General features: G+C 35.2%; 1 protein-coding gene across 3 annotated transcripts in view; it reads left to right on the top strand.

The window, feature by feature from the left end:
• SPATA6 (spermatogenesis associated 6) overlaps window positions 1–27,592 on the top strand; it is a 177,304-nt gene that overhangs the window by 53,328 nt on the left and 96,384 nt on the right. For all 3 annotated transcript variants that reach the window (XM_050802282.1, XM_050802273.1, XM_050802292.1), the window contains exons 4-8: window positions 4,259–4,300; window positions 5,831–5,955; window positions 13,536–13,616; window positions 18,221–18,514; window positions 22,859–22,946. In XM_050802282.1, coding sequence (XP_050658239.1) covers window positions 4,259–4,300; window positions 5,831–5,955; window positions 13,536–13,616; window positions 18,221–18,514; window positions 22,859–22,946 — 630 coding nt within the window. The remainder of the gene's footprint in view (window positions 1–4,258; window positions 4,301–5,830; window positions 5,956–13,535; window positions 13,617–18,220; window positions 18,515–22,858; window positions 22,947–27,592) is intronic.

The following is a 27,592-nucleotide window of genomic DNA, read 5'->3' as shown; positions in this document are numbered from 1 at the left end:
ATTTTCTTAATCCAGTCTGTCACTGATGGACATTTGGGTTGATTCCAAGTCTTTGCTATTGTGAATAGTGCTGCAATAAAATACGTGTGCATGTGTCTTTATAGTAGCATGATTTATAATCCTTTGGGTATATACCCAGTAATGGGATGGCTGGGTCATAGGGTACTTCTAGTTTCTCTTTTCTTATTGTTAAACCTTTTAATTTATTTATTGCTTTATTCCAGTGGCTCAGAACTCCAGTAAAATGTTGAAGTAAATGACAGCCATGAATGAAGTGTATGTCTTATTCTTGATCTCAGAGGGAAAGTTTCAGCTTTCACTACTTGGTATAATGTTTGCTGTAGGTTTTTGGTAGAAAGCCTTTGTCATTAAAAAAGGTCCCTTCTAGTCTTGGTTTGCTGAGATTTTTAAAAGCATAAATGGTGGTTAAATTTTATGAAACACCTTTTTTTTTCTCTTTTATTCTGTTCATGTGGTGAATTATGCTGCATTATTTTTGAATATTAAACCATATTTGTATATTAGTGGATTTGAGTTGATAATGTTTTGTTTAGGATTTTTGCATCTCTGTTCATGAAATTGATTGCCTGTCCTTTTTCTTTTCTTGTAAGGTCCTTGTCGGGTTTTAGTATCAAGATTTTGCAGGGCTTATAAATAAGTTGAGAAGGATTCTTTCTTTTACTGTTTCCTAAGAGTATGCACATCATTGGCATTTTGAAAATAAATTCACCAGTGCAGTCATCTGGCTTACTGTTTTATTTGTTGTAAGGTTTTAAATAAAATGTATGTATTTGTGTGTATTTGTATGTGTGTACATGTAAACACATACATAAATATACACACACGCACACATACATATGTGAGTATTCACTTTTTCCTATATGTTATGTAAATGTTTTCTTTTTGTAGGAATTTGATTTTTTTCATACATCATTATTTTGAAGCAAATCTCATATATCCTTTTATCCATATATATGGATATTTCACTCTACTCTCTTCTTGCTTGAATTGTTTCTGAGGACAAGTCAGATGTATTTCTTATCTTTGCTTTTCTATAGGTTCAGTATTTTTTCCCTTTGGCTTCTTTCAGGATTTTTTATTTCTTTTCAATTTTCTTTTTCTTTTCTTTTCTTTCTTTCTTTCTTTTTTTTTTTTTGAGATAGAGTCTCGCTCCTTCACCTAGGCTGGAGTGCAGGGATATGATTTTGGTTCACTGCCACCTCCACCTCTCTGGCTCAAGTGATCCTCCTACCTCAGCCTCCTGAGTAGCTGGGACTAGAGGTGCGTGCCACCATGCTCTGCTAATTTTTGTATTTTCTGTAGAGACAGAGTTTTGCTGTGTCACCCAGGCTGGTTTTGAACTCCTGAGCTCAAGCAATCCACATTCCTCAGACTCCCAAAGTGCTGGGATTACAAGTGTGAGCCACCGTGCCTGGTGCAAGAGTTTTCTTTTGTCTTTGGTTTTCTGAAGTTTGAATATGATGTGCCTAGGGATATTTTGGGGGGGCATTTATTCTGCTTGCTGTTCCCTGACCTTCCTGTATTTTGGTTTGGCATCTGACACTAATTTAAGGAAATTTGTTGTCATTATTGCTTCAGGCACTTTTGTGTGTGTGTGTGTGTGTGTGTTTTTTTTTTTTTTTTTTTTTTTCCCAGTTCATCTCTTTCTGATATTCTCATCATGTGTATTTATACCTTTTGTTGTCATCTCAGAGGTCTTGGATATTTTTGTTGTGTTTTTTTTTTTTTTTCAGTCTTTTTTTTTCTGTTTGCTTTTTAGTTTTGGAAATTTTTGTTGTGATATCTTTAAGTCTTAAGATTCTTTCTTCAGCCATGTCCCATCTAATAGTGAGTTCATCAAAGGCATTCTTCATTTCCATTACAGTGTTTTCAATCTATAAAATCTTTTTTATTTGTGAAAGTTGTCAGAATCAAAGTCAAGTCATCTGTGTTAAAAACAAAAACAAAAACAAAAAACACCAAAAAAACCCCTGACAAATAGAATAGGGAAAGACTATGAGGGGAGGATTGTCACACTTGTATGCGTGATGGCAAAACTGTCATAAAAGACTCTACAAAAATCTAAGTCTTACACAAAGGCCATCACAACCTAACCCAAAAAATACTTGCATGAGCACATCTGCCCAGCAACTTCCTGTCCAACCTTGGACTGTCATCACCCTTGTTATTGATACTTGTAGCCAAGACTAATCATTTCAAAACAATTATGTAATTTTCCTCACATTCCCTTTAAAACCCTTTGTCTGCCTTTGCCTCCCTGGATGCACATATAGTTTACTATGGCACCTGTATTCCCATTTCAATGCCCTATTCCTGAATAAATATTATTTTCTTTAAAGAGCCTCTTGCTGTTTATTTAGGTTGGCAGTTTTTTTCTTAGAATTTCTATCTCTTTCTGCTTATATTATCCAGCTGTTCTTGCATGTTGTTTCCTTTTTCCATTAGATCCCATGGCGTGTTATAGTTTTTCAAAATTCATGATATAGTAATTCCAACATTCTTGCCATATCTGACTCTGGGTCTGATGCTTGTTCAGTCTCTTCAAACTGTTTTTTGTTTTTTTTTTTTTTTTTTTTTTTTTTTTGCTGTTTAGTATGCCTTATGTAAGTATTTGTACTTAGTATGTACTTATTTGCTGAAAGCTATACTGAGTGAATGAAACTGTGGTAAAGAGCTTTTAGTAGTGTATCGGTAAGGTGTGAGGAGAGGGAGGTGTTCTACAGTCTTATGATCAGGTCACAGTCTTTTGGTGAGCCTGTGCCCCTAAACTGTGACCTTCACCGGTGCTTCTGATTTTCCCCTCTTAGTTTGGACAGGATGGCTGGAGGGAGGGGCAGTGAGTTTTTCCCTTCCCCTGTGTGGAATGCTAGATGTGGTTGGAGTTGGGTATTTCCCTTCTCCCACGTGGAAGGCTAGAGGGAGCTGGACTTGGGTTTTCTTCCCAGAAGTAGAACCGCAGAGCTGGCTGGAGTATTTGAGTATTTACTTTCTCTCAGATAGGTTAGGCTCTGATATGAGCCCAGTTGATTAGGCTGTAGAAAAAGAATCCTGAGGTCAGGTCTTGTTAAGAATGGAATGCTCTGATATACTTCAAAATGGTTTCTTTCCTCTTCTCCCTGCTGGTGGAAATATGAGGGGATTTTTCTCCAGTATTTATAGTGAGGACCTAGTAGAACTCCAGGAAGTAAAACTTAACAAAAACTTGAGAGCCCAGTGATTGGCTGTCTCAGGAGTTTTATCTCTCACACTTGTCCCTACTGAGCCTCCAGCAACCCTTCACTTAGAGTTCAGGCGACCCATGCAGAGTTTCACTAGTGATGCTGGAAGTGCACTCAGGAAGCGGAGGAAAGTCATGACACTACAAGACAAAGTTGAATGCCTTGATATGTACCATACATAGAGGGCTGCAGCTGTGGTTGCATTCCATTTCAGACAGACAATTTATCTTGTAAGCAGACAATATAAACTTATGGTATCAATAAATACGGTACTATAAATGTGTTTTCTCATCCTTAGGATTTTCTTAATAACATTTTCTTTTCTCTAGCTTACTTTATTGAAAGAATACAGTATATAATACATATAGCATAAAATATATGCTAATCAACTATGTTCCTAGTTACGCTTCTGGTCAACAGTAGGCTATGAAGATTTTGGGAAGGAAAAAATTATACATGGATTTTTGATGACACATGTGTTGGTGCCCCTAACGCTCAAGTTGTTCAAGAGTCAATGTACCTCACTGTACTCACCACTCTACTTAAGAAATAGACATAATTTATATTTATAAAAGTATACATTAGGCTGGGCACGGTGGCTCACACCTGTAATCCCAGCACTTTGAAAGGCCGAGGCGGGTGGATCACAAGGTTAGGAGATTGAGACTATCCTGGCCAAACATGGTGAAACCCCGTCTCTACTAAAATACAAAAAAAAAAAAGGTAGCCGGGTGTGGTGGTGTGTGTCTGTAGTCCCAGCTACTCAGGAGGCTGAGGCAGGGGAATTGCTTGAGTCCGGGAGGCGGAGGTTGCAGTGAACCAAGATTGTGCCACTGCACTCCAGCCTGGCAACAGAGCGAGACACTGTCTCTAAAAGAAAGAAGTGTACATTATATACTAATATATAAGCATATATATAGTCTACCTAGTGATTACTTTGGCTTTTAGACACTCCCGTGGTAAATTAAGTAATTTTTTGCTATTAATTTATTTAAGGAAATTTTTCTTTAAACTTTTAGATGATACAGCAGTGTTCGAGTTGATACAGCTAGTTCCACCAGGTAATATATATTTATGTAATATATATAATATAATATATCATAAATTGACGTAATATATGATATAATGTATTACATATTGATTATATTCTATTATTTGATAAGGATATAATATAGTGTATTATATACTGATACAGTAAATGGACTTGGGAACTCATGTAAGTGACATGTTTTTTAACTTTAAAATCTCATCTTCCCAGGCCAGGCATGGTGGCTCATGCCTGTAATCCCAGCACTTTGGGAGGCTGAGGCAGGCGGATCACCTGAGGTCAGGAGTTTGAGACCAGCGTCACCAACATGGTGAAACCCCATCTCTACTAAAAATACAAAAATTATCTGGGTGTGGTGGTGGGCATCTGTAATCCCAACTACTCGGGAGGCTGAGACAGGAGAATCACTTGAACCTGGGAGACAGAGGTTGCAGTGAGCCAGGATCATGCCATTGCACTCCAGCCTGGGTGACAGAGTGAGACTCTGTCTCAAAAAAAAAAAAAAAAAAAAAAAAAATCTCATCTTTGCTGCTCTTCCCAAGTTAAGAACAGTGTAAAGTTTCTATTGTTGATCTACTATGTGTAAAATGTCACTAGACCAAAATAATATATACAGAAAGATTGTCATAAATGTCACTTTAATACATTGTTCTAAAATTGAATAGTAGTAATTGAAAATGGAAAATAACTTATCATTCTAAAATATTTTGTGACAGTCATAAAAATTGACTTTTAAGTTTTTGTGATTTTTCTAAAACTATATATTTTTACTGATAAAATAGTTAATTATCATTGTTTTCATGTGTTGCCTATTATTAGGGAAGGGAAGAGAATAAAACCTTACTTATGTAGTAAATGTTACAGTTCCCTGGAGAAGGCAGAGTTAAAATATAGAGGATAGTTTCATTTCTGATATTGATTTCTGTGATTATAGATGACATCTATATTAATCAAATTTTTTTAATGTGAAAAATGGAGTGCTGGCTGGGTGCGGTGGCTCACGCTTGTAATCCCAGCACTTTGTGGGACCAAGGTGGGCAGATCACGAGGTCAGGAGATTGAGACCATCCTGGCCAACATGTTGAAACCCCGTCTCTACTAAAAATACATAGCTGGGCGTGGTGGCGCGCGCCTGTAGTCCTAGCTACTCGGGAGGCTGAGGCAGGAGAATCACTTGAACCCAGGGTGGGGTGGAGGTTGCAGTGAGCTGAGATGGCGCCATTGCACTCCAGCCTGGGCAAAAAGAGTGAAACTCTATCTCAAAATAAATAAATAAATACAAACAAACAAACCAATGTGGAGATGGTAACTGACATATAAATGTTGGACCAACTTCATATTTTTGTAGTATGTTTCTGAAAAAGGAAAATGTGTTAATATTTTTAACATATCTTTATTTTAATTTTCCTTTCATAGAAAATAAACATGACCCAAAACAGGTATTTCAATAAGGCATCAGGCAATAGATACATGATACTTGATGATTTTGCTTCTAAATAGAATATTTTGTTATAATTTGAATCATAGGATATCTTTCTTGTAGTGGGTGAAACACTGTCTACATATGACGAAAATACACGGGATTTCATGTTTCCGGGTCCAAACCAAATGTCTGGACATCACGATTCAAACCGCCAGGTTACCATGAGGAGGATTTCTGGCCTTCGAGTAAGTGCTTGCAATTTTCTGAATCAGTTTTTGATGGAAAATCATTGTCAGAAACCACCGCATAGCGCTTGCCATCTTAAATGTGAAGAACAAATTCAAAGTGTAATTTAGTTTACTTCTTGTTTTTTAGTTTAAATCTTAATTGTTTTAGATTTCAATATGTTACTTAACCATATAAAGATACTTCTTTATAGCAATGTAAAAATGGACTAATACAGTAAATTGGTTACTTAAACATATTAAAATCTAAATGAAAATAATTTAATAAAAAAAGTGCCATTCAAAATTTTTAAAATTTTAATTGATATTCTTCAAATCTGTGTCATCCCCTTCTCTCCCCATCCCCATCCCATCTCTGTCTCTCTGTCTCTTTCTTCTCTTTATTTTTTTCTCTAAGGAATGATAACAAACATTTGAAAAAATACTCAAACTTATTAGTATTCAGAGAAATCCAAGTTAAAAAACCATATGATTTCATTTATATAGCTATAAGATTGGGAAAATTTAATAAATCTGATAAAAGTGAAAAAATTAGAATCTTTTATATGCTGCTATACCATTCGATATGGTTAGGCTCTGTGTCCCCACCCAAATCTCATATTGAATTTTAATCCCTATAATTCTCTTGTGTCAAGGGTGGGACCTAGTGAGAGGTGATTGGATCATGGGGGTGGTTTCCCCCATGCTGTTCTCATGATAGCAAGTGAGTTCTCACGAAATCTGATGGTTTTATAAGTGTTTGACATTTCCTGCTGCACATACATTTTCTCTCTCGCCTGCTGCCATGTAAGATGATGTGCCTCTTCCCCTTCCACCGTGATTGTAAGTTTCCTGAGGCCTTCCCAGTCATGCAAAACTGTGAGTCAGTTAAACCTGTTTCCTTATAAATTACCCAGTCTCAGATATTTCTTGATAGCAATATGACAATGGATTAATAGAGTAGATTGGTACTGAGGTAGTGGGGCATTGCTATAAGATACCTGAGAATGTGGAAGTGAATTTGGAACTGGGTAATGGGCAGATGGAGGAACAGTTTGGAGGGCTCAGAAGACAGGTAGATGTGGGAAAGTTTGGAACTTCCTAGAGACTTGCCGAATGGCTTTGACCAAAATGCTGTTAGTGATATAGACAATGAAGTCTAGACAGGGGTTGTCTCAGGTGAAGATGAGAAATTTGTTGGGAACTGGAATAAGGGTGACTCTTCCTATGCTTTAGCAAGGAGACCGGCAGCGTTTTGCCCCTGCTGTAGAGATCTGTGGAACTTTGAACTTGAGAGAGATGATTTAGGGTATCTGGTGGAAGAAATTTCTAAGCATTCAAGATGTGACTTGGATGCTGTTAAAGGCATTCAGTTTCAAATGGGAAATGGAACATAAATGTTTGGAAAATTTGCAGCCTGACAATGGGATAGAAAAGAAAATTCGATTTTCTGAGTAGAAATTCAAGCCAGCTATAGAAATTTGCAAAAGTAACAAGGAGATGAATGTTAATCACCAAGACAATGGGGAAAATGTCTCCAGGGCATGTCAGAGACCTTTGTGGCAGCTCTTCCCATCACAGGCCTTGAGACCTAGGAGGAAAAAGTGGTTTTGTGGGCCAGGCCCAGGGGCCCTGTGCTGTGTGCAGCCTAGGGACTTGGTGCCCTGTGTCTCAGCCATTCCAGCCATGGCTGAAAGGGGCTAACATAGAGCTTGGACTGTGGCTTTAGAGGGTGCAGGCCTCAAGCCTTGGCAGTTTCCATGTGGTGTTGAGCCTGTGAGTGCACAGAAATCAAGAATTGAGGTTTGGGAACTTCCGCTTAGATTTCAGAAGATGTGTGGAAACGCCTGGATGCCCAGGCAGAAATTTGCTGCAGGGGCGAGGTGCTCATGGAGAACCTCTGCTAGGGCAGCCTGGAAGGGAAATGTGGGGTCAGAGCCTCCACACAGAGTCCCTAGGGCAGTGCCTAGAGGAGCTGTGAGAAGAGGGCCACCGTCCCCCAGATCCCAGAATCGTACCGACAGCTTGCACCATGTGCCTGGAAAAGCTGCAGACAGTGCCAGCCAGTGAAGGCAGCCAGTAGAGAGGCTGTACCCTGCAAAGCCATGGGGCGGAGCTGCCCAAAACCATGGGAACCCACCTCTTGTATCAGCGTGACCTGGATGTGAGATATGGAGTCAAAGGAGATCATTTTGGAGCTTTAAGATTTGATTGCCCTGCTGGATTTTGGACTTGCATGGGGCCTGTAGCCCCTTTGTTTTGATCAATTTCTCCCATTCGGAATTGTTGTATTTAATCAATGCCTATACCCCCATTGTATCTAGGAAGTAACTAACTTGCTTTTGATTTTACAGGCTCATAAGTGGGAGAGACTTGCCTTGTCTCGATGAAACTTTGGACTGTGGACTTTTGAGTTAATGCTGAAATGAGTTAAGACTTTGGGGGACTGTTGGGAAGGCATGATTGGTTTCAAAATGTGAAGATATGAGATTCGGGAGGGTCCAGGGACTGAATGATGTGGTGTGGTTCTGTGTCCCTACCCAGATCTCATCTTGCAGCTCCCATAATTCTCACGTGTTATGGGAGGGACCCAGTGGGAGATGATTGAATCATGGGGATGGGTCTTTACCATGCTGTTTTCATGATAGTGAATGGGTCTCGTGAGATCTCATGGTTTAACAAACGGGAATTTCTCTGCACAAGCTCTTTCTTTGCCTGCCACCATCCATATAAGGTGTGACTTGCTCCTCCCTGCATTCCACCATGTGGAAGTGTAAGTCCAGTAAACCTCTTTCTTTTGTAAGTTGCCCATTCTCAGGTATATCTTTATCAGTACCGTTAAAAATGAATGAATACAGTATCTATCTTAAAGATTTATTATCTCTGATATACTAAGAGCCTTCTTAAGAATGTTCACCTGTTTGTTCATAATAGTGAAAAATGGAAATAATTGATAGGTTAGTAGGAATTTAGATAGATTAGTTGTAAAACATTTATGTAATGGAAGTACATATTCATATACCTAAAATTAAAGGCTGCATCAAGTGACAGCTTACTCTCTATCCTTTACTATAACTTCTTTCAAGTTCTGTGGATGATTTGAAAATATTTTATTGCTGAAAGTAAGTCTTCCATGCAGAGAAACTGAGAGAAGCCCATGCCATTTCAAAAGAGGAAAAGCAAAAATTGTTCAGCTTGAAATTATTTGGATAGACCTTTAAAACTAATTTTGTAAAATATTAGAGTAGTCTGAATAAGGAGAGTGTTGATATATGAACAAATATAGTGAACTAAGTAGTATCTCCTGTAGATTTATGATATGCCCTATTCCAAGAAAAAGCAGCTTCATCTTAATGAAAGTATAAAAGTTGACTAAGTAGCAAGTCTATAAAACTATACTTTATTTGGGGATATTTCAATGTCCATTAGCGAGCTTCTGTACTATGAAAGTCTTCAAAGAGTATTTCAAGATCTGTGTGGAAACATACGATGAACAAATAATCACATTTTAAAATTATGGTCTCTTTAATGTAATTTAAAATTCTGTAGTATACCAATATGGTAATATAAACTCAAGAGTATGGAGCATTAACAGGGATTTACTTTTCATCATTTAATTTGAGTTACTTTTGCATTTATTTGGAAGATGATGGATTATTAAAACAAAAATATATAAAAATTAGGACTTTTAGGAATGGCAGTTTGAAGAGATTGAGAGTTCTTATAAAACTAGACAAGATTTTCACAAACAACAAATTCAGGATACTGGAAACTGACAAAGTAAGACAAATGAAGAAGTTTTCATGCTTGAAAAACTGCTAAAGCTTTGGGAAAAACTGGCGAGAGTACTAACATTCTTGCCTGGGGTGCTGTTATATTCTGTTTGGTAATTGAGAACTAGAGTTTATCTATTCTGGAGCTAGGTGCAAAAATCAGCAGCTTAGCTACCAGGGGGAACAGAATCACTTTTGGGCAGTGGCACAAATAGTATGTCTTTGCCAGCTAACTGTCGTGGATTCAGTTGGAGCAGATGAAGAAACCCCACAGCTTTGCTAGGCAGAGCTCTAACTGGGGCAAAGATTACCTGCCAGAAAGTTGACAGGGAGGTCCTGGGAGTAAGGTAACAATAAAGGGCTGAGATAAACTCTCCACCTATTCTTGGCTGACTGTGAAACTGCCTGTCAAAGGGAGACAGTGAAAGTCCAGCCAAAAGTGAAAGCCAAGGGAGACTGAAGTCCTGGCTGCAATTTTGAATGATTTCCTAATCTACACACAAGTCATCAGTAGAGGGTAGGACTCCTATGGGTTCATTGCATGACCACTTACCTATGCATATGCAGGTGAGATTACTAGAAAGAATCAAAGAATAAAAATACATAGAACATATATAAACTGAACACCAAATTGGCAGTTCTAAATCTAGCCATATCTATCATTATATTTAAATACGAATAGGAAAAATGCTTCAATCAGTAGTTTGTTGCCCTGGCAGAAAACAATGCACTCCTTCTGGGAATTCTTGTGATTCTGCATAATCATCTGTAAGTCCCAGGCTATCCTCCTGAAGCCTTTACTATGGCAAGGATTCAGACAACTTTTGGGATTAAATTCTGGCACTTTGATGGATGAACTGAGTAACCTTTGTCAAAGCACCATAACATGGAGATATCATGGGGTTTTTGGGTGGATTAGTGTAAACCTGTAAATGGTTATAGCAGTGTCTGGCAAGTAAACACTCAATAAATGTTAGTGGTAGGATGATAGCCATGAATATCACGATGGTGAGGATGGAGTAGTGATGATGATAATATCTCCTGTTCTAGAATGTGAACTCTATAAAAACAGAATCTTTGACTTTCTCATCTTTGAATTTAACTCTTAACACAGTACCTTGCCTGGAGTAGGTACTTAATACATGTCTCTTGATTAAATTGAATGAATGAATTGCATCTTGTTGTAGACTTCATAGATGAACTGACATTTCAAATGGTGTGATGATTAATTTTATGTGTCAGTTTGGCTAGATTATGGTGCCCAGTTATTTGATCAAACACAAGTCTAGATGTTATTCTAAGAAGTATTTGATAGTTGTGATTAGTATTTACAATCACTTGACTTTAAATAAAGGAGATAACTTTCGAGATTACTTTGGCAATTTGAGTGGGCCTCATCTAATAAATTGAAGACCTGAGGAGGAAAAGCTGAGGTTTACTGATGAACAAGGGATTCTTTTGTTTTGTTTTGTTTTTGAGTCAGAGTCTTTCTTTGTCACCCAGGCTGGAGTGCAGTTGCAAGATCATGGCTTATTGCAGCCTTGACCTCCTGGGCTCAAACAGGAATGTCTATAGTGATTGTCCTGTCCCTGCTGCACATGTGCACCTTGGGCATGTGTGAGGCAGATAACTTTTCTCTTTAGGTCATATGTCTTCTGATTGTGAGAAACTGTATTTTAGGAGCTGTACATAAAGAACTACACCTCAGCAGCCTTATCTATACCAGGATTTTATTTAGATGCCAACATCCTGGATTTCAGGCTGAAGTTGTACAAGGATGAGATTTTAATTCCTTTCTTTTTTTTTTTTTTTTTTTTGGTAGAGCATGAATGTATTTTGCATGTGAGAGAAATGTAAGTTATTTGTGGTCAGAGAGCAGACTTGTGGTTTTAAATCTGTGCACAAAGTTTTTGCTACTCCTTCATTGAAAAGGTAGCATAACTACTCTGTCCTTGAGTTTGGATTATAGTTAGTGAGTCTAATGAATAGAATGTGGTAGGGGTGACAGTGTTAGATTCTGAGACTACATCATTGTGGCTTCCTTCTTGCTTTGCTCTTGGATCATCCACTTTGATTAACTAGAGCTGCATCATGAGGACACTCAGTAGCTCTTTGGAGAGGTTTATGAGTTGCTAAATGTTCTTGCCAAAAGCTAGAAAGGAACTGAGGCTTCCAGCCAACAGCCCTGTGAATGAACCTTCTTGAGAAGCAGATTTTCAAGCTCCAGTCAAGTTTTCAGTTGACTGCAGCCTAAATGACATCTTGACCACAATTTCATGAGAAATTTCAGCACAGAAACACATAGCTCAACCTATCTCAGATTTCTGACCCATAGAAATTACGTGAGATAATAAATGTATACTGATGCTTTAAACCACTAAGTTTCAAGGTAATTTGTTTTGTAGTACTAGGTAATTAACAAGTAGATATAGTGGATATCACTATTAAGATATGGTTGTAGAAGAACACACATTGAAAAATGTAGCCTAACTACTCTTCTTGAGTGTAGACTGTAGTGATTCTAATGAATAGAATGTGGTAAGAATGACAGTGTTAGATTTTCGAGACTACATCAGTTCAGTCAATTGTTAGGCAACTCCGATTTACCTTTTCTTTTAACATGTATGATGTTTTTAAACTTAGCTGGTCACAGACTTGATTTGTTGAGGCCAAATGTAGGTATTGAATCACAATTGCTTTTGCACCGACCTAATACTTTGGTCAGTGTCTGATTTTTACTGTATTAGAATGAAACTGCCCTGTCCATAGACTGTATTCTTTAATGTTTTCGTGAATGTGTAATTGTGTGCTTCCAAATATTTTCACAGATACTTTGTGACTGTCCTTTCGAATTTTACCATTTATCTCTGTTTATTTCAAACAGTGTTCAAGGTGGTGATTGAAATGTTAGAAATATAAGCCACGTTCATTTCTAGATATGAATGTAAGATACATTATAGGAAAAAATGTTGGCAGAATTAGTAGAGACTTATCTTTTCTATTTTCAAGAACTATATGCCCAGGAGCTGGGTTTTTTGTTTTTGTGTTTTTAAAATTTTAATGGACAGGCCAGACCCAGTGGCTCATGCCTGTAATTCCAGTGCTTTGGGAGGCTGAGGCTGGAGGACTGCTTGAGGCCAGGAGTTTGACACCAGCCTGCATGACATAGTGAGATCCTGTATCTACAAAATAATGAAAAAATTAGCTGAATGCGGTGGTATGTCCTGTAGTCCTAGCTGCTTGGAAGGCTGAGGGGAAAGGATCACTTAAGTCCAAGAGTTAGAGTCTGCAGTGAGCTGTGATGGCACCACTATACTCCAGAGACCTTGTCTCTAAGAAAAAAAATTAATTGAGAAATACAAATTGTATATATTTATGATATACAACATGATGTTTGATATATGTATACATTGTGCAATGGCTAAATCAAGCTAACATTTGTTTCTTGACTATATAGTTGAATATGTCTTAAGTTGTAAAAGTAAAAAGCTGAAATTTATTAAGTATGTTTATATATTTATGACTATAATATGTCATAGTTTAAAAATTTAAAACAATTTGACAGGGAAATACTTAAAAATGAAAAAATAGACTAATTATTTTATAAAAGTAATATAATCACTCATAATGGAATCATCAGCAGAGACACTGTTACTTGCTAACATTTAGCCATTACTATGTTGTCTTTATCTTTAATAAAAAGTTCAAACTAACAGTGAAACAGCTGAACTTTGACAGGTGTTTGTTACTTCAGGTCATATTCTTATCATTAATAATTATTTCTATTTAAATGGAAATGTCTAATAATACCCTCTTTTTTCTTCTCAGGGAAGTTCTCCAAAGCTGGAATTTTCTACAACTTCAGTGATTACTGAATGTCTGATAAGTTCAAGGAAATGCCGCACTCAGGTTAAAATTATTTATATAAAGTATTTAATGGTTTAATTTATTTGGTCATATTTGTGGCCTTTTGGCAAGTGTTACTTATTTTGGCTGCAGCTCTTTTCACTTTTTGGGGCGTCAATTTTTAGTTGAAGTAAAACAATATAGGTATTTAACAGTTTGGTTACATCTTAGTAAATGTGAGAATGAAAAGCTTGGTATGTATGATAGAGGATGTTATCATGTGATTATTATTACTACTGTTTTTTTTACTTCTTGGACCTTTTGATTTTAGTGCACAGAAATCAAGCTACCATAAAGATGTTAGGATCAAGTAATCTCACAGAGATCTAGGCTTCTTGAAATGTTATGGAAGTTACAGGTTACTGCCAAAGGTTCAAAGGATACCTTTTTTAGCAGATGTTACCAGAGTTATCAGACTGGGATACTGGTGTTTAGTGAGTATGGTTTCTTGATTGTCTCTGATTTCTTGAGGGACTGTTGCTCAGTTTGGTGGCCATACTGGTACTGCCAGATCAAGAGTATCTTGAACATTCCAGCCTAAGGATCATCTGTGTCTTTGAAAAAAGCCTTTAGTAAGCTGAGATATCTGGATCTAATACTCCATTTGTCTGACTTCTTGTTTTTCCTTTTTTTATATTTTTGAGACAGGGTCTCACTCTCTTGCCCAGGGTGGAGTGCAGTGGCATGCAGCTTTGATTTCCCGGGCTTAAGCGATCCTTCTGCATCAGTCCTGTTAGTAGCTGGGACTTTAGGTGCATGCCACCATATGCGGCTAACTTTTGTATTTTTTTGAGATAGAATTTGCCATGCTGCCCAGGCTGGTCTTGAACTCCAGGGCTCAAGCAATCTGTCCACCTTGGCCTCCCAAAATGCTGGGATTACAGGTGTGCACTAATGTGCCTAGCCTAGTCTGACTTATTACTGAGTCACCAGGGTGGCTTACTTCCTTGTCCACAGGTTATCTAATAATGTCCAGATATCACTCATGTGCAGTTGCACTGTGATTGGGTAACAGTGACCTATCTATGATGAAGAGCCAATAATATGTATAGCCCAGAGGGCTCAAAAAGGGCAGGACTGGGCTTATCATGGAAGGAGTGGATTGTTCATTCACTGCATTATCAGTATTCAAGTAAATTTGCTGAGGATGATAACTGTGACTTAAGCCAAGAAAGGTAAAATATAGAATTATTGAGGGGAACATTCTTATTTTATTTAGAAAGATATTTAATAATTCAGAGTCAGGCTGTAGTTATTTATCTTTTAGATGCAAGCTGAAACACAGCTTTTAGAGCTCTAAAAACCTATGGTTGCCAAATGCAGAGATATGTTATTGACTTGTTTTAGATATGTGCACTGTGCACATTGTAAATGGTTAGAAATGCTTTGCCTGGACTCAGTTTTTTTTCATCACACTGGAGTATGTTCTTCCAATAGATGGATAGAGAAGTAATTTTTTCTTTTTAACATTTTGTTTGAAACGTAGCATACACATAGAAAAGTACATACATTCTAAGGGTACAGCTTGGTGAAAGCTGTTTCTGAATGTAAAGCCATTACCCATTTGTAGTTTAATTGTACTTATGAACTAACATTTCCATCTGGAAACTTTTGACAAGACTTTTCCATTTTATTTTTATTTTTTATTTTTTTTGACTTGGGATCTTTATTGAACACAGATATGAGAGAAAAGGCATTGGTGTTATTATTTAAGGAAATATGTTTTCTTTAAATATTCTTTCCAGAAACAGTTTTGGGTTCAAGTTCCTCATAAGGCTGCTGTAAAAATTAGGGAATATATGCAATATGTCTGGCATGTAACATTATTTAGAATATTGCAGCTGTTACTAATGATATATTTTTTTAAAGAAATTAAGACGGGGAGATACAGAAGACAGTAGTTGAAATATGACATAGAAAAAATTACCTGGTAGGCACAACACAATTTTCACTTTTACATTAAAATTCTGAATGTTAACACCCTTTGATTGTATTTAAGAAGGTGATAAGTTTACTTTTTAAGGTGAATGTTCATTACAATTAAAGTTTTAATAGCGGTAAAGCAGCATTTTTAGTTTCAAAGACAATAATACAAACTATTTTTACTTTTGAGAGGAGTGAAACTGTAAAAACATGTTTAGGTTTACAAAAATACTTGTAATGATCTTTATTCCTTTTGGCACTTTATTTTCAAATTGGATGTTTTGTCACCAATTGAATGGACTGAAAAATTAAGCATATTACTATGAATTTTCTGGAATAAAACTAGTTTTCATTTCTACTCATTGTTTGTACCTACTGCAAAGTGGAATTCATTATTAAGTAGTTAAATATCAGTAGTAACTTTATGAATATAAATTTGTTAATCTGCTGTATCACATAGCTTTGGTTGTATTACAGACCTCACTAACTTAGTGGCTTAAAACAGCAAATGTTTCTCACAGTTCTGTGGATCTGCTGGTTGATTTTTTTAATCTAGACTGGTTGGCTAGGGATGAATGGTTTAGGATGGCTTTACTCACATGTCTGACAGTGGCAGATGTTTTGCCCAGGGAAGGATCTTAAATTTCTGGTGTTGAACTTGATTTCAGCTGGGATGAGATAGTCCCATCATCTATCAGGCTAAGAATTCCAGCTCATCATGTGGTGGCAGGAAGGTTTTTAGGAATAAGAGAGGATAAGCACTTTTCAAGTCTCTCTCCTTGTGCTACATGTGCTATTTTCCTGTTGTCCAAAGCAAGTCACATGGTCAATCAATTTTATAAATGGTATAACACAGTCACTTTTTAAAAGTTTTACTCGGCATGAACAGGATCCATTAAGGAATAACTAGGTTAGGCAGCATGCATTTGTAGTAAATGCTACGTAATTTATCACTTTCTCTAGTAGTATGCAGTATTAAAAGCTTTAATAAAGAAGATGAGGTTAATTAAGGTTTGATATAATCAGAGGTAAATATGTAAGAAGGAACTTTACAGCATTGCTGAAATGGCTGATGATGAGTTTAGTTGGGTCTGGAGGTAAGAGATACTAAAAATATGTAAAGAACTTGGGGGAAGAGTTCTAGGGACTGAGGAGGTGAGAAGGGTAAGTAACAGATTCAGTGAGTAAGAAGTAGGTTGAAGAAAAGAGGTTTTGGTCAGCAAGGGATTTTAAGAATTGGGATGCAAGGGATCTGCATATTTAGGAAATCCAAGATGGAGTAGAATTAGATAATTAAAGCTGAAAAACAAACTCATGATTCCAAGGTCTTAGAAAGATTCATTGCTTGAATGTTTTAGTAAACTCAAAGGTCATTTTTATTGCTAACATTCCTTGCTTCTGTAAGTCTGTGATGTCATAGAGATGGGTGAAATGGATATGGTAGAAAAATTCTGAATTACTTTTTGAAATCATTGAACAAGGTGGAGAAGGTCCAGAAGCATACCACGAACTATAGAAGAAGGAAAGATGAAGTAATCTGATGCAACTGGTCTGCATGAAATGCATAGACCATTGTCCCAGCTGAAGCTCACTTTTCCAATTAGGAAAATTAATTTTCTTTCCTGTGTGTCCACTTAAAAAATTTGACTCTTCTTCATCCTATTCACATTTGTATTTTATTCACTTAGTTACCCTTAGCAAGTAGAGAGGTGTTGAGGAAGTAGAGCAGGAGGTAGGACTGGTGGCTTTTAAAAGTGATTAAAGTTAGGAAGACATTTAAAAATTCTCAGCAGTTCATTTTCTTGAATTAAAAAGCTTCTTATAACTCTGGATAGAGTTTCAAATATTATGTTACTTGCTTGGAATCCAACTATTAAGGCATTTATAAGGCAGAGATTATTTGAATAAGATGTTATTCTAACAGTAAAAAGTTAGAATTATAAAATTTTAGCCTCAAAATTTTTAGACTGCTAACCAGTTTTATTAGAAGATAAAATATATTACTAAGTTGATAATGTTTTTTATGTTTCTAATTTTATAAAAATATGGGACCAGAATTAAGATGATATGTTTATCTGTCATTGTGAGGTTACAGCTTGGAAGGGAGCTTAAAAGTATGTATTGTAATCCAAATAACACATTTCATTAAAATATGTATAGAGTTCTTTATATTTTTGTGTTGTACATATATATATATATAATTATAGCAGAAGAGATGAAACTTATTTTTATAGTTTTATCTTTAAAGATTTTGTAATCAACTAATTTGGCATGTATTTTTAACATTACTAAACATAGTTCTATTATCTAGCCAATTACATGAATATTTAAATATATTTGATAACCAATGTTTGCACTTTTTTAGTATACTGAAAAATAATTTTTTTGACTTTGTTTCTTAAAGTTTTCAAGTGATTAAGTATTGGGCTTTAATTTTTATAAAGTCCTTGTTAGTTGGACTTAAGGAGGTTTGAGACAATGTACTTTAATAACCACTGCAGAAAGAGTTATTAGGAGAATGTGGATTTGACTTATCACAGGATCAGCACCCATAGGAAGGACTGATCCAGTTGGCTTTGATAGATTTCGTGTGTCTTATTTAAATTACTTTTTAAATTTTTTCCCACCAATAGGAATTTTAAAAATCCCCTTTGACCAAGTTAATTTTTATTTTTTATGTTTAGGATAAATTTATTTACCATTTGGCTCCAGTTGAAAAATCACATGGCAGACTGCAAAACAGAACATCAAGATCACAAAAGAAAAAATCCAAGTCACCTGAGAGAAGTAAATACTGTATAAATGCAAAAAACTATGAACAGCCTACAATTTCTTCAAAATCACACTCTCCATCTCCCTACACAAAAAGACGCATGTGTGAGCTATCTGAAGACACCAGGCGGCGGCTGGCCCATTTAAATCTGGGACCCTATGAGTTCAAAAAAGAAACAGATAAACCTCCATTTGTGATTAGACATGTATGTGTTCTCTTAAGTATTTCTGTTTGAAACTGATCAGTTTTTCCCCCCAAAAAAAGTTATTCTGAAATATCTTTCAACTTCTAGCTTATATTAATACTTTTCTTTCCTGACTGCAACCCTGGCAGTCTAAGATGGAAATTAATTAAGAATGAAAGAACTTGCGTTTTTTCAGTCTTCAGACCTGACAGAGATCAAGCTGTGTTATGAATGCCATGTTAAATCTCTCAGTACCGGTTTCCTTTCTTCTACAGTAGATATCATCATAACTCTACCAACTGAACTTGGTTGTAATTGGCATTAGTACTGAAATGGCAGAGTAGGGTTTTAAAAGAGAACCAAATATTCTTTATGAAAGGGAAGACCCTCCTTTTTCAAGTTTTAAAATTAAAATGGAAAGTAAGTTTCCTTTCAAATTACATCCCTTGGGTAAGCTTTGTATAATGGATCTTCGAAGCAAATTGTTGTTTGATGGTTATGGGAAGGCCTTTGAAAGTGCAAAAAGTTCATTTAAGGGTAACCTAGTTCTAATCTTTCTGTACTGAATTGTGCTGTTGATATAGTTGAAATTTAGAGTCTTGTGTTTATGTGATTATCAAATAGACTTTGGCTAAATTTAAGGGTTTGGAATCAGAATGTTTAGTAAAGGACTCCCTCAGAATCTTCATAGTTTTCTGAACTTTTATAAAGTATTTTTACCTTAAAAGCAATTCTTCACTGAACGCTTTCAAACTCATAAAAATATGAATTAATATAATATATATATAATAATACTAAACCTCAAGATTTAAGTGCTGATAGAAGCAAAATAACTTTTTGGGATATCTATAAAAATATTTCTGACTAATTTCTTTAATTCATTTTTTCTAAATTTTAAAATGAATTCATCCAACATGAAAATATGCCCCTTCGGTGGTCTAATAACTTTTTGAACATACACAATCTGAAAGTTCAGATTTTCTTTATGATACCTTTTTAAAACAATTTAAATATTATCTTAAGCAACATTTCATTCCACCTATATTTTGACTGAGTCATTTTTTTAACTCTTAAGTAATAGATTGTTTCATTATAAATGAAAATTTATAGTATAATGGATGCTTTTAAGCGGCAGTATTTTATTGAGGTTGTTGTGACTACTTTTCTCATTTCTACAGAATTTGATTTTAACTTTTGGTCACTTTTTTGTTGTTTGACCAATATTCAGATAATATTTTAGTTGCATATTTGGTGACAGTTTTAGAATGCCTTTAATTTTAAATCTTCCCATAATTACAAATTAAATTGAAAAGAAAGGATATACTATATTTTCATCCGAAGGATATACTATATTTTCATCCGAAGGAATAGTAACATTTTAATTAAAACGCTTATGCACAAAAATAAACTGAAATATTTTAGGGGTGAGCCACATTAAAATTGTTTGGAAAAATAACTGCTTTTGTTTAAATGTTTGTTTTATTATTACTTTTTATGTCAGTGTTTAGAATGGAATAATTCTAATATTGCTTGATACAAACTTTGAAATTTGTATTTAAATGGTTTCCCTCCCTAGCTTTTCAATAAGCAGAAATGCCTACTCCTAAGTCTATACTTAGAAAATTGCTTACATTATTAAATAGGAAAGTGAATTTTCCAATTGTATTTATAAACATAGAGTTTTTTTTTTCCTCCATATCCATTCATGGTTTTAGAAGCAGTTAGCAAATTGGTAACCAAACACAATTTTAACTTAATATATGCATATGCAAAATGTAACACTTTCAGGAAAGACATTGTAGTGAATGTACATGGTAATCTACATTGTAAGATTACTTTTATGAAAAGTAATCTTAAAGAATAAGGAAACAGTCTTAAGAAATCAATTCACATGCTTCCAAGATTCTTTCATCTTAAAGATAAGGAAACAGTTTTAAGAAATCAATTAGCATGCTTCCGAAGAAACTGGTGCAATTATCCTAGAGGAGTAAAACAGCCTTTTTATTTTTCATTTACGCAGAATAAGATCTTTTCTTTTTCTACTGTGGTAAAATACACATAAATTTACCATTTCAGATTTAAACTGTACATTCAGTTGTTTTAAGGATGTTCACAGTGTTACGCAGCTATCTGGTTCCAGAACTTCTTCGTCTCCTAAATGGAAACTCTGTACTCATTAAGTATTCACTCCCCATTCCTTCCTTCCCATAGTCTTGGCAACCACTAATCTGCTTTCTGTCTCTATGAATTTGCCTATAAATAGAATTATAAATAGAATTATACAACATTTCATATAAATAGAATTATATAACATTTGGCCTTTTGTGTCTGGCTTTTTTCACTTAGCACAGTGTTTTTGAGGTTCATCCATGTTGCATATATCAGTGCTTGATTCCTTTTTATGGCTTAATTATATCCTGTTGTAAGGCTATATACCACATTTTACCCATTGTGTGGGTTGTCTTTTTTAAAAAAATTGTTTTTTTAAATTGTGGTTACATATATTATAAAATTTACCGTTTTAACCATCTTTGAGTGTGTAGTTTAGAGACATTAAGTATATTCATGTTGTTATACAACCATGCCACCATCTATCTCTAGAACTTTTTTCATCTTGCTAAACTGAAACTCTGTGCCCATTAAGCAATAACTTTACATTCCTGTCTCCCCAACACGTGACAACCACTACCATTCTACAATTTCTATGAATTTGACTACTCTTGATACCTCATATAAGTGTGATTATATATCCTGTGTCCTATTTTGATTGGCTTATTTAACAGTATAATATTCATAAAGATTCATCTATGTTATAGCATATGTGAGAATCTCCCTTTTACAGTTGAATAATATTTTCTTATATGTATATACTACATTTGTTTGTTCATTCTCCTCTTGATAGACACTTGGTTTGCTTCCATCTTTTGGATATTATGAGTAATGTTGCTGTGTCACAATGTGTACAGTGTGAATAATGCTGCTGTAAACATAGGTGTACAAATATATTTTTGAGGCCCTGCTTTCAACTCTTTTGTGTATATACCTAGATGAAAAATTGCTGAGTCATATTGTAATTCTGTTTTAAATTGTTTGAGACCCTGACATAGTGTTTTTTATAGCAGGTGTACCATTTTGTACTGCACACCAACAAATTGCAAGTGTTCTTCTCCAACACTTTATTTTCATAGTAGCCATCCTAATGGGTATGTCACTATGATTTTGTGGTATCTCAAAATTACAGTGAAGTAGTATCTCACTATGATTTTAATTTCTGTCTCCTTAATGATTAGCAATGTTGAATTTTTTCTTTTCATGTTCTTTTTTTTTTTTTTTTTTTTGAGATGGAGTCTTGCTCTGTCGCCCAGGCTGGAGTGCAGTGGCCGGATCTCAGCTCACTGCAAGCTCCACCTGCCGGGTTTACGCCATTCTCCTGCCTCAGCCTCCGGAGTTGCTGGGACTACAGGCGCCCGCCACCTCGCCCGGCTAGTTTTTTGTATTTTTTTAGTAGAGACGGGGTTTCACCGGGTTAGCCAGGATGGTCTCGATCTCCTGACCTCGTGATCCGCCTGTCTCGGCCTCCCAAAGTGCTGGGATTACAGGCTTGAGCCACCACGCCCAGCCCTTTTCATGTTCTTATTGGCCATTTGTATAACTTCTTTGGATAAATGTCTATTCAAGTTCATTTTTAAATCTATTTGTTTTTGTTATTGAGTTGTAGGGGTTCTTTATTCCGGTTAATAACCCCTTATCAGATAAATGATTTGTAAATATTGTCGCTGATTCAATGGGTTGCCGTTTCATTCTGTTGATATTACTTTTTGATGCACAAAAATTTTAAATTTTGATGAATAGGAATTTTTTTTTACACATTTGTATCATTATTTTTACTTTTTGTTAGGAAATGTGGTTAACTATTATTATATTAAGCTATAGATCACTGAGCATGCTGGGCTCTGAAAGCAGCCAAGTAAAGACACTGTTTGAATTAAAAATGTGCATGCTAAGGAGATAAGCAAATGACTAGACTTTTAAAAATATGGCAAAGTATATTGCTCTTTTTTTAACCTTGTTAAAAAAAGCAAACTAGGCACTGGAGTAATAAACATTTCAATTCCAAGTCTGTTTATTTTAAAGTAAGCACATATATATAATTAAAAATTTTTGAAGTTAAATTTCAATTTTATTTTGCAACGAACAACAAAATACTTGAATAAACTTTTTGGAACATGCCTGACTCTCATGGGCACCATCATATTTCACTGATTATGTATGCTCTCTGTACCCTAGTAGTTTTTCTGGTGCCATGAGATTGAAAGTGTAGGAATGTTTCAACTCTCTTTTACATAAAAATCCTGCTTCCTCTAGGTTGATCCCCCAAGTCCCAGGGCTGATACTTTATTTGGATCTTCTGGCAGAGACTGTGAAAGAGATGGATGGTCAAGGGTGCACAATGGTAAGCTAGAAGTTTTCTTTATTCATTGCCGTAGTTGCCTGAGCTACAATCAAGCTTTTAATTTGGCATCAATTAACAAAAACAGAATCTTTGTTACATTATTGGATAATATTGTATAATGTAGCTTTTTACAACTTGTGGTGCACCCATATAGTTACTCTCTAAAATATTAGGATTTCTGTGCTACTATAAATCATTTCCTACCTTGAGATTTAGAATATATATATTAACATGTTAAAAAATGTGATATATTCTAGTAAAAAATGACTTGATTACTTTTACTCAACATTTTATAAACTTAACTGTGGAACCCTTTTCTCACCAAGTAATTTTAACTATGTTGATAAGAATGGTTTTTCATCTGTAGCCCTAGCAGTCCTATGGTTAGATAAGTTGCTTCTTAAGTTCAATATGAATATAATTTTTGTGAAGAAGGTTAAATAGTATTGTATAATTAAGGGTATTGAGTGTTAATATCTGTAGACATTGGCTAGTGAGTTCAATAAGTATTCCCTAGCAGCCTTTAAAGTTAATTTAGTACATACTAATAAAGTCATAGAGGAAGAAAAAGGAGATTGAGCGAAAAAAAATAGAATCATTAATAGAATCATTACATTGAGTGAGCTTCATCTCTATTTCTAACATGTTGTGTGTAATCTCTTATTTTTTTAGTGATGAAATTAAACATTCTTTTCTGAAAACATGCAGAGTTCGTGCTTGTTTTTGTTTTTTAGCACTAGCAGGGAGATAGATGTGATAATCAACAAGTCTTTTATATCCACAATAGCAGATTATGTGAAATTAGAAACAGATGTTACACACTGTTCTCTCTCTTGGAAGAAGCTTATGGACACGGAAAATGAGCTTTAGGAACAAGCCAATGTAAAGTAACTTTAATGTAGATGTTTCCTTGGAAGATTTTTTGGGAACACTTAAGCATCTGATTTTTCTTGACAGTTACATATTTGCCAGCAGAACTGTTGTAATTTCTAATAACTTTTAATCAAAGCAGTCAGCTGCCTATATGTAGAGGTATAATCAGAGAGGTCAATAATGACTTGTTGTTTTCTTTTAACTTTTTATTTTGACATAATTTCAGACTTACAGAAAAGTAATAGTAGTACAAAGAATTGCCATATAGCTTTCACTCAGAATCCATAAACAATAATATTTGCTTTTTCTTTCTCTTTTTCTCTTTCCTCTGTCTGTGTATGAGTCTGTGTATAGATTTTTTTTGACAGGAATATTATTATGGACTGAATTTGTATGCCCTAAAAGTTCATATGTTGAAGGCCTAGCCCCTAATATGGTGGTTTAGAGATGGAGGCTTTGGGAGTGATTAGGTTTAGATGAGGTCCTGAGAATGGGGCCTTCATAATGACATTATTGTCCTTACAAACAAATATACCAGAGAACTTGTTCTCTCCTTCTCTCGCTGCCATTTGAGGACCCAACTAGAAGGCAGCCATCTACAAGAGAGGAAGAGAGAACTTACCAGAACCTGACCATGCTGACACTCTGATTTCTAATTTTCAGTCCTCAGAACTGTGAGAAATAAAATTCTGTTGTTTAAGCTACCCAGTCCATGATATTTTGTTATGGTAGCCTGAACAGATTAATTCAGACAATATTTTATATGATTAACACCAGTTAATTAACAATGTAGCAGATTAACAATGATATAATATTAACTGATCTATAAAGCTAAATCAGATTTTGCCAGTTGTCCTAATAATATCTTCATAGCAAAAGAAATATCATCATATATAGCATTCAGTTGCCATGCCTCTTTTGTTTTCCTTAATATGGATTAGTTCCTTAGTCTTTCATTGTGCTTAATGACATTGATAATTTTGAAGAGCATAAGCCAGCTATTTTGTAGAATGTTCCTCAATTTGGGTTTGTTTGATTTTTCCTCATGATTAGATTCAGATTATTTATTTTCCCCCAGAATACAACAGAAGTGATGTGTTACTCTCAGTGCATCACACCAGGAGGTATGTGGTGTTTCTGTACTACTGGGGATGTTCATTTTAGTCATTTGATTAAGATGGATGTGCTGGTTTTCTCCATCAAAAAGGTGCTATTTCTGTCTTTTGTAATTGTACGGAAATACTTTGAAATTATGTAATATCCTATTATACCTCAACTTTGACTCCTTTAGCATATATTGATGACTGTTGCCTGAAACAATTTCTTATTCTGATTTTTGCCAAATAGTGATTTTTTAAAAATTCTATTCCTCTTTGTACATTTAAGAGCTGGATTTCTAGAGCTTTTCCTTCTTGCGTTTCTGACCTTAATGTCCCCCCCCCACCCTTTTTTCTTTAAACGACATTTTTCCTCCTGGCTGACAGCTGAGCAGTTCCTGAACTTTTGGGTTCTCATCAACCATTTAAATACATATGGGGATTTCTTATGGTAGGACCTCTTACACTTAATGAATTTTCACTTTTGGTTTTACTGTAATAGAAATTCTTCTTGAACATTTTCTTGCAAATTATCTTGCCTAATATTTATTTTTTATAGGATGCCATTTTCACCAACATTACTGCTTTAGTTCTCAAAATAATCACGTGAAGATGGATTTAATTATATTTGAGAAAAAACGGCAGCGGTTTAGAGAAGTTATGTGACTTGATAGTTACAAATCTAGAATCCAGGTCTTCTAGCTTCTAGCTCCTTCTTTTCTACCAGTCTCATACTACTTTCTCTACTTTCATTAAGGTATATTTTTTAAAATAAAAATTTCAAGCACATTGTATCTGTTACTGCCATGTTATATAATTCTAATTGCAATTTGTGCAGTCCTTTTGAAGAAACTCAGTATCTCTTGTAATGTGATGCTTTTTGTAAGCTTTATCTAGTTATTTTTGTATTTGAAGAGGAAATCAAGGACATCCATCCTGGCCTCTTTTTACATTTTGCTTAGGAATTTAGGAAATATGTTAGACTCTCTCTCTCCTCTTAGAGGAACCTTCTTCTCATCTTTTGAAGATTCTTTTATGAGTCTCATTTCTATGTAAAATCGTAATATTTTATGAACTTCCATTAATCCCTTATCAGATGATTAACTGTCACAAAGTAAAATAGAAATAACATTTCAAATCCCAATATGTCATATCTTGAGTAGACAACAGTAACTGGTAATGTTTTAATATTTTCTGAATAAAATGGCATGTAGTCATCATGTATATCCTCATTAGTAAATATCTCATTAATTTCTGTTTGCTTTTAAACATGTCCCTCTTGTTTGAATTTCTTATGGATAAAGAAACCTGAGGTTTAAAGAAGGATAGTAAGTTGCATGAAGTCATACACACAAGATTTGACCTATTTCTTTTTTTTCTTCCTACTTTTCTAAATGATTATGTCCATCTCAAGTTTCTTTACCTTTAGGAAATTTTTCCTGATTGCCTTACCTTGAGAGATTACTCTCTGGTATAACTGTTTAATATTATAATTGTTATACCATTCTGACTTAGTTTGTTCTTTATACTGCTGTTGTTCAACTTTGGTTATAACTTAACCAAAACAGATTATAATTACTTCATAGCCATGGGCCCTGGTTTTCATCTCCTTTATTTCTTACATTTGAAATACAGTTTGTGACTAATTGGTGGTGAGGGTGATTAAATATGAACACTGGGAAACCTCAGATCAAAGTAATAGATTAATTTGTAGAAATAAAATTATAAACTTGTGCAAATCAGGGTAAGTTTATAAATGGTTTGTGGAATGCAGAAGCCATACAAGTGCTTTAACATACAGAAACTTTTAATATAATGCTAGCTTCCAGGAAATACATACTATTTCCAGAAATTATTACCTTAATTTTCAGAGTTAGCATATCCTTGTCCTTATTTTTTGAGACAGGGTCTTGCTTTGTCATTCAGGCTGGAGTGTGTAATGTAACATGGCTTACTGCAGCCTCGACCTCCCTGGTTCAAATGATCTTCCCACCTTAACTGTCTTAGTAGCTGGGACTACAGGCATGCATGCACCACCATGCCCAGCTAATTTTTGGGGAGTTTTTTTGGCTGTAGAGTGTTGCCCAGGCTGGTCTTGAACTCCTAAACTCAGGAGATCCTCCTGCTTTAGTCTCCCAAAGTGCTGGGATTACAGGTATGAGGCACCGTGTCCAGATGTCCTTCTCATTTTTTTTTCAGCTACTTGTGATCATGCTATATATATATTAGACTTGTACAGAAGAGAAGTTGGACTGTGAATTTATTCTTATTTTTAATTTTTGAAAAGCATTTGAAGTAAATCGAATCTTACTGACATTATGTGGAGAAGTTGACATCGTGTAAAAGACATTAATATTTCAGCTGATTTCTGGTATGGCTCAGGGCACCTAGAAAATATCTTGTACCATAAAAAATTCTGAAGGATTTGCTGAATACAGACTACTATAGGTCTTTGTTTTCTGGATAAGGTGGTTTGGGAAGGTAAAATATAGAACCATAGAATGCTTTTGAGTGATATGTGTGAGTGAGAGTAGAATTTTATGGTTCTGATTTTCTGTTTTAAAAATTGATACATAACATTTTACATATTTATTGGGTACATGTGATATTTTGTTACGTTGTGTGGAATATGTCATGATCAAGGAAGAGTGGTTAAATTGTCTACCACTTTGTGTA

The sequence above is a fragment of the Macaca thibetana genome, chromosome 1, assembly GCF_024542745.1.
Source record: "Macaca thibetana thibetana isolate TM-01 chromosome 1, ASM2454274v1, whole genome shotgun sequence".
Classification (NCBI taxonomy): domain Eukaryota; kingdom Metazoa; phylum Chordata; class Mammalia; order Primates; family Cercopithecidae; genus Macaca; species Macaca thibetana.
The sequence above is the reverse complement of the archived record's forward strand: the minus strand, read 5'-3'. Positions and strand labels throughout refer to the sequence as shown.